At 38.8% G+C, this 7795-nt stretch overlaps 1 protein-coding gene across 1 annotated transcript; it reads right to left on the bottom strand.

The window, feature by feature from the left end:
• Positions 1-503: 503 nt before the first annotated feature.
• Positions 504-7469, bottom strand: NEUROD6 (neuronal differentiation 6). The gene is made up of 2 exons (XM_084857946.1): positions 7305-7469; positions 504-2388 (listed from the first exon to the last, which is right to left on the bottom strand). Exon 2 carries the CDS (start codon positions 2365-2367, stop codon positions 1363-1365), a length of 1005 nt encoding a protein of 334 aa, XP_084714072.1. The 5' UTR covers positions 2368-2388; positions 7305-7469; the 3' UTR covers positions 504-1362.
• Between the last annotated feature and the right edge of the window lie 326 nt (positions 7470-7795).

Genomic DNA, 7795 nt, shown 5'->3' with positions numbered 1-7795 from the left:
TGTTCTAAATCCACCAATCAATAAAAATGTTTTTTAAAATATTGCTGAGCATAGATCACGAATATCAACGACCCTAATCCCAAAACTGTAATCTGCTGTAATCCCAATCGTGCACTGAAATGTCTATGAGCAATTTATCAACCTCAGTGTGAACAGAGTTTGCACGGTAGTGACCCTTGGTGGATTGGACCCACAGAGACTTCCAAGTAGACTTTTTGAATGCCAGCTTGTCAGTCCAGTTCTCTCTTCACTCCTATCCTATGTGCCTCTTTCAATTGGGAGTGATACTGTTTATATACCTCTAATGTCAAACCTTGCCGCTTCAACCCTTGACACTTTACTTAGGACATTTATTTTAGTTGACGTAACTTTGAGGTCTTGTTTATATTAGTGCCACATCACCATGCTAAATAATACGTATATAATAATAATTCCACAAAAACTAAGGCAGCAGATGTCCAGTGAATTAACCATACAATGTCAGTATGGCATAGCTGATGTTATGATTGAAAACAGTTATGTTTTAATTGCATTTAAAATAAATCATGAAAAACACAATTGTACATTCTAACAAACTTTACATGTGAAGGCAGAATAATACAAAAGAAGTGCAGATACCACATGGTTTTTATATTAAAGTGATGTAGGCAAAACTGTGACAAAAAACCTTCAGAAATGATAGGTAGCCCCTGCCAGCAAATGTTTCAAATTTTAAGCTGAATAATAATTGTCAATGATTATCACTCATTTTATTTCGATGCACTTTCTTTTGATTTTTTTTTTGCATAGCTTAAAATATTGCTGCACCATCTCCACTGCATTTCATAATGCTTGTGACAGTTTTTCTTAAACAAAAAACTTAAGAAAAATTCACCTCTTCCCCATTACATAATATATCATTTCTAATCATTATAAATACATCATTTTTTTACTCATCTGATTTGAGTAGCATGCATTGGTATAGTTACTGTACAATCAAAATACTGTTGCAGACTTTATGCAGTGTGCGTTTTCTCTGCTCAACAATTTTATTTCTACACACTGCTTGACAAAATTGAACAAATAGGGGAGGAAGGGAAGAAAAACCCTAAGAAATCCAGTTAAAACAGAATCTCACAGTGCTTACCAAGATCGAAATGGAATTAAATACTGATAAGTAAAATTATTTATTTATTTATTATTGTTGTTGTTGTTGTTATTATTATTATTACATTTAAAAAAGTCCCACAATAGCTGACACACTTTAGAACCTAGCAAACACATTTTTAAATAGAGATGCGCCGATTAAACGAGGCACAAGCATCTGCTTTATCTTAATTAGACGGAGAGGTGAATGACCACTGTTTATTTTCACTTTCCTCATTAATTATGAAAAACTGCATTTAATTCATCTTGCATGGTTAGAGGCTGGCTGCGCAGATGTAGGTCGTAAGGGAAGTGGCTCTCTGTAGGCAACCTGAATACAGAACTCTGCCCAAGGGGACCCCTGGGTGGCACTGCACAATAATGCATGCCATAATTGTAGTTTTTGCCATAGTCCAAGGCTTCTTCTTGCTTAAGGGAAAATATCCCATTATAGTTAATTGGGGGAGGACTTAAGGGACCTTCAAACTGGGGGCTGGAACACTCAGGAGAAGTGCTTTCGTAGAAGGACTCGTATGCGCTGCAGTAATTGTAGGGTTTCATGGACTTGGAATTGTCAAGCGTTCCATGACCGGGGGGCGTGTTCAGCTCTGGGCTGTGATAGGGAGGGTAGAAGGTGGAGTACGGAGACCTGGCATGATGGGCCGTTTCCCCCGTCTGACCCATCAAGAAACTTCTGGCGTTCAGCTGTAGGCACCCCGCCACCAAGTTTGTCGTTGGCTGGGAGAGACCTTTGCACAAGTTTTGGACAAATGTCAACAGGTCCGGCCTCTTGCCAATTCGTAAGATTTCAGAAAGAGCCCATATGTAATTTTTGGCCAGTCTCAGCGTTTCTATTTTAGACAGTTTTTGTGTTTTGGAATAACAAGGGACCACTTTCCTTAAACTGTCCAGAGCATCATTCAGGCCATGCATTCTGTTTCTTTCTCTTGCATTAGCTTCCTGTCGCCTGAATTTGACCCTATCCATTCTCATCTTGGTCATCTTTTTTTTCCGTAGGCCCCTTCTCCTGGGTAAACCATTTTCATCCTCGTCCTCTCGGTCATCTTCCACATCCTCTTTTTCGGTATCTTCTGCCATAGATCTTTTAATACTTTTTCCTTGGTGCTTTGCAAAGCTTTCTGGCTTCTTGATTTGCTTTGGGTCCTCACTCTCTCTGGTAAACTTTCTGCACATCTGGGATTCTGGCATTACAACAGACTCATCAAATGGTAGCGTTAACATGGCGTTATAATCTTATGTGACCTGAAAGAATGCCAGCACAAGGTTTTAAAGGTATCCATTTGTAAAGTTTACATTTTTATACAGATTTTCAGCAAACTTGTACATAATTACTAGTACTAAAAATATAGAAGTGTGCATATTTGTTTGCGTGGACACACATACACACACAAACACACCCCTCTAAGAAACAGCAAATTTTTTTAAGAAAACCACATAATTTACTATATTTCTATTTTAATTTGGTGCACTGAAAATTCAATATTACTATCAGAAGGGAAATGTTGACACTTAACAATGAAGATAAAGTTGAAAAAATTAAATTAACTCCTTTCCCCCTTTTTTCTAGCATTTTAACACAGATGCTCACAACATTTTAAAAAAAGGTAGAATTCATAAAAAGCAAACATTTTAAAAAAATGCATATATTTCAACTATCCAAATGGTTTAGAGTATCAAAGAAGACACAGTAATGTTTATAAAATTAAAATTAATTTGTTAGCTGACAGAAAAAAATACCTTTAACTTTCATATTATAATTTGTTTGCACATATTCTTCCACAAATCATTACAATCAAGTCTGAATTGACTGAAAAGAATTAAAAGGGAAAAGAAGGCAAATGAATCATTCAGTGACTTAATTAAAGCGAAGAGAGGCTTTTTCTAATGATCGGTATGAAAATGTGTGATACACGGATTATTTCTTTCCTACTAAATCAGGATAGGATAAATACCAAACATATTCATGAGAGGAGTTCGACAATGCATCTTTTGCTCTCTCTTTATTTTAAAATAGCAGGGGGAAAATCCTAAACCAAATTTCCCAATTTTAAAATGAACCAGCAATTTTGGTGGGGGGTTTTCTTCATTTTTTTTTTTTTAAATCAGAGGCAAACCTAAACCTCCTCACACTCTATTACAGCATCTGTGCTCTTCAAGGAACAGACTTTTCCCTCCAGCTAATATCTGACAGGAATGGTCCGTGGATTCTGACTGCAATGGTGCACGTGTGTTCTGAATTCAGAATGAAAAGAGGGGGGAGAGAAACAATTTGCTTCTCCTTGTATTGTATCTGCCCCTCTAGTCACTTTTAAGGCAGCAGATTTCAGGAGTCGCAAATTGACAAACAAATACACAAATGCACATATACAGACAAGGAGGTAAGAGACTTTTAACCAGATTTAGATTTTTAAAAAATTAAACTAAGCTATGCCCCTCATCAGAAGAGTAACTCTGATTATTGTCCTCAGCACTCTTGCAGTATTACATAACCAGTAAAAGTATGCAAGAACATTTAAGAAACACTGAAACAGAAGAAGAGGAAGCAAACACAGCATTCATAAAACACAAGGCTTTTTAACCTGTATATTTAAAACACTTGCATGCACACTCAGCAGCACCAATTAAATATATATGTATATATATATATATATATTTATCTGCATTACCTTGGCCTTAAAAAAATCTCATTCAATAATCAGTTTTCATTTTTAGCCTTCCAAATCGTTTCAATCTGAATGTCGCATCGTCTCCTGGAGTCTAGATCTGTGAATATCTGCACTATCTCATTGATCTCTAAAAAGTGACATTGATGCCAACTGCCAGAGCTGGTACCCATGCCATCTGCTGGTGACGTCACAGGGCAGAGAAAACCATGTGATCTTTTCTCCTGGGACCTTCATTCTGCACTGATCATCTGGCATCCCTGTAAGTGGGTACCGGCATTCATGTATCAACACAGAAGGTTAGGCTGATAGGGGAGAGCGAGGAAGAGTGTGTGTGTGTGTGGGGGGGGGAAATCCACACCAGCATCTCACATGCAGTAGGTGCATTTTTGCAGTTTTGTTGAACAGGATGAAATGTCAACATTTCACTTTTATCCCTGTCCACAGGTATATCTTCTTTCCACTTGATAATAAGCTGACTTTTAATTGAAGAAAATATTTTTGCCACATCGATCAGAATTTCATATGCTCGCTTGGATATTTTGAAGACAGGAGCTGCTGTCAGTGAAGAAGTGAAAAAGCGCCTTGCAAGTTTGGCTCAGGTGTGGGGTTACTCAGAAGCGGTTCCTGAGCTAATATTGTTGGGAGCAATCTGGGGGGGGGTGTTCCCAAAATACATCTGAATTTGATAAACAGTGTATGCTTATTTCCCTTTTGGTCATGGTGCATGAAATATTCCAGTGTCTTTCTTTGAGGTATTTTTTTTAATTAAGGGGGAAACGGATCAACTTGGAAGTATGTGATGTTTTCAGAAATCAGTGCTTCCTGTAACACATATACATTGCCATCATTTTTTTTTTTTCCTTAGGGTTTTCTTAATGTTTTGTCTTAAAAAAAAAAAAAAGAACTTTACAAGTTGGGGATATCTTATTCCTTGCTTGAGAAAATTGTTCAAAATATGCCCCTTCTTGATTTTTCAACCGTTTTTTTCTCTGCTTCGTTATTCCTTCTCTTTTCACACTCTACATTCTCCTTCCTTTGCTACCTGTCCAGCACTATCTGTTCTTCCTCCCAGCCACCCTCCCTTACTCCTTTTTGTCTTATCAACAACATCAGCAGGCAAGTAATGGTTAAATGGAGCTAACAACACCCCCCACAACTCCCCAGCAAAGCATGGCAGAGTGCTTCTGGCAAACTCCACCTTATTTTTTCAGGAGTAACACATCTCCAAGGAGGCACATACATAATCGATAGTTAACGTGTTGCTTTACTGAGAAAGAAAATAGATGGTGCTTTAAAAATAAAATTAAAAAATTGTGCCCATGTATTGTTGTTTTTCTTCCGACTTTCTCGCTAAAGTGAAAGTGCAGTAACACAATTTGCATCTAAAATTAAAGTAATCCCTGGCAGAGCTGCTTTTGTTATGGATCTGTGTCAGCATTTCCAGCATGATTCCATCCGCCCCTCCCTGCTCCCCACCAAAAAGGGTTTATGACTCATCTTCTTTAATTTGCAGTGGACTCAAGTTTGACATTAATGTTCCTTGGTCCTGATCCTATCATTATTGCAAAATGCTATTTAAAACTGTTTGGGTATTTAAAAAGAAAACAGGAGATGTGCTTAAAAAATCAATTTACGGTACTCTTTTATATGCCTCTAGCTTAAGAATCCCACATTCTCTACTTTTTTTACTGCCATGAAAAGATACAGGCCATTAGCTCGTAATCTAAATTAGGCCTGTGTGTACGAAGAAATATATTGAATGGGGGCAAGATCTTAAAACTTATGTGGCAAGATCTTAAAACTTATGTGGCAAGTGCCAGTACACAATGGGTTCCATACCTCCCCCTTGTCACCAGTCCAACCCCAAACAGACTGAATAGGTATTTCTTTCTAATCCCGAGCACTTGAATCTGTCCAAAGTGCTCTGCAATGGGGTATCAAACAAACCATATTTTGTGTAAATACAACTAGACAGAGGGAAGGAGAGGGATTTATTTTTAGAAGGCACTGAGATTAGTTGTTAACCCTTTAATAGAAACATTCACTATGCTACAAATGTAGAGTATACCGAGTTTGCAAATCACTGAACAACTAAACAGTTTTTAAGTGTTGCATTAAAAACAAAAACATACAAAACTAGAGGAAACTTTATCTAGCAATAAATTGCCATTCTAGGAACAGTGATATTTCCAGTCAGTGTAAGATCATTTCCATCAGTCTCTTTCTTCTGTTAAGCTATTTAAAGCACAACACCAATCCAACAAAGGCATTGCAAAACCATCTATTTCATATGTATTTCATATCTGCACTAAGACGAATATGAGCAAATCATGGAAGACCCTCTTAACATTATATGTTGCAGTCTTTAAAATCTGCCATGTGGCTTTTTAACGGGTTTTCAAATAAATTGCTGCAATGCAAAATAGCTGCAATGTCAAGGTTTTAAAAGCATGCACTGTGCATGCCTAATAACTTTGGAGAAGGATTTCCCCCCTGTATGACTTCATATTGTGCAATACAAACCCACGATATGCAAATCACGTGCATTGCTGTTCATATGCATTCACCATTTTGCAACGTATCCTGGGCCAAAACATAATGATATTAAAAATAAACCCATTCTTTACGATGAATATATAGCTATTTTAGGACTTGTCACCCCAAACTGGCCATACCCAGTTGATGCAGTAGTGCTATATGCAGCAGTTCTACTTTTCAAAACCAGGCTAGAAGAGTGCTATTTCCAGCAGCAGAGCAATAGGAGGAAAGCCTGTCCCTCAGCCACTGCTGTATTATTTTTGTCCTCCAAGCTGCTGGTTCCATTGTGGCAGAACCAGAAACATGGATCTGGGATAAATGTGTCTGGGATACACATTTCCCTGGGATACACAATCTGGGATAAATGTGTCTGGGCAAGTGAGAGGGACAAAGCAGCGGATGATGAAAGGGTTAAGCACCCTCCTCCCCTCTGCTGCTTCCCCATTAGAAACACTTTGTGAAAGATCAGTGGTGGCTGGATTTTTAAGACATGCATGGAGGAGGAATGTGTACTCTGCCTTACTCTGCCTTCAGCGAGGCAGTGCTCGTATACAGAGACTGAAAGGCATCAAATTCCATATTTAGCATTCTGCATATTCACTGCAAAAAAAGAGAAATGCATCACCATGAAAGAGGATACAGATTTGCATAAAATTTGTATATACTGATTTATATTGATAGATGCACATGTTACAATAATGGGTGGGATATAGATGTAGGCACGTGCAATAGCTTTCCCTGCCCCCTCCTCTCAAGAGCAGCCCCTCCAGCCCCCAGAAAATGCTATGCAGAGGGCCGGGGGACCGTGCTGAATGGGGCAAGCTGTGGCATGGAGGGAATCTCCCCAAATTGGGTGGAGGCACCTTCTGCGAGCAGAGCCCTTCCATCAGCCGAAGACAGATCCTGGATCCAACCCAACTACTGGGATGTAAATAGAAATGCAACACATCTCACCATGGCAGGGAACACTATGACTGGTGACCTGTGTGCCTGCTCAGTCTGCTGTCCAGTTGCTAAGAGGTGATAGGCAGTTTCAGGGCCTCTGCTCTCCCTTCTTATGGTTCTTTATCTTTGAACTGTGAACTGGAAAGCTTAGATTGGACCGCTCTTCAAACAGAGGATGCCTTCCAGCAGAGGGCCATCTTTTATAAAGCAGGTCACATGGCCACTTAGTAACTGGAGTTCCCTTTTCACCCAGCTTTGGAACAGGCTCCCACAGAAAGCAGCTTTTGAACCACCTTCTCTACAAGTGTTCTCCGGGTTCTCCGGTGCAAAACCTATCCCAAATCATGGGCCCGCTTTTGTGATTGCTTTCAATGGTTGAGAAGATCAGGAGTCTGATCTGTCTTTTTCTTTGGAACTATTGGCTTTATGCACATACAGATTTATGCAAATGTAATGTTAATTCATAACATTACCATATCATAATGACCCCTTATTATTAT

The sequence above is a fragment of the Heloderma suspectum genome, chromosome 5, assembly GCF_057233095.1.
Source record: "Heloderma suspectum isolate Gila_16-S chromosome 5, 16-S_ref, whole genome shotgun sequence".
Classification (NCBI taxonomy): domain Eukaryota; kingdom Metazoa; phylum Chordata; class Lepidosauria; order Squamata; family Helodermatidae; genus Heloderma; species Heloderma suspectum.
The sequence above is the reverse complement of the archived record's forward strand: the minus strand, read 5'-3'. Positions and strand labels throughout refer to the sequence as shown.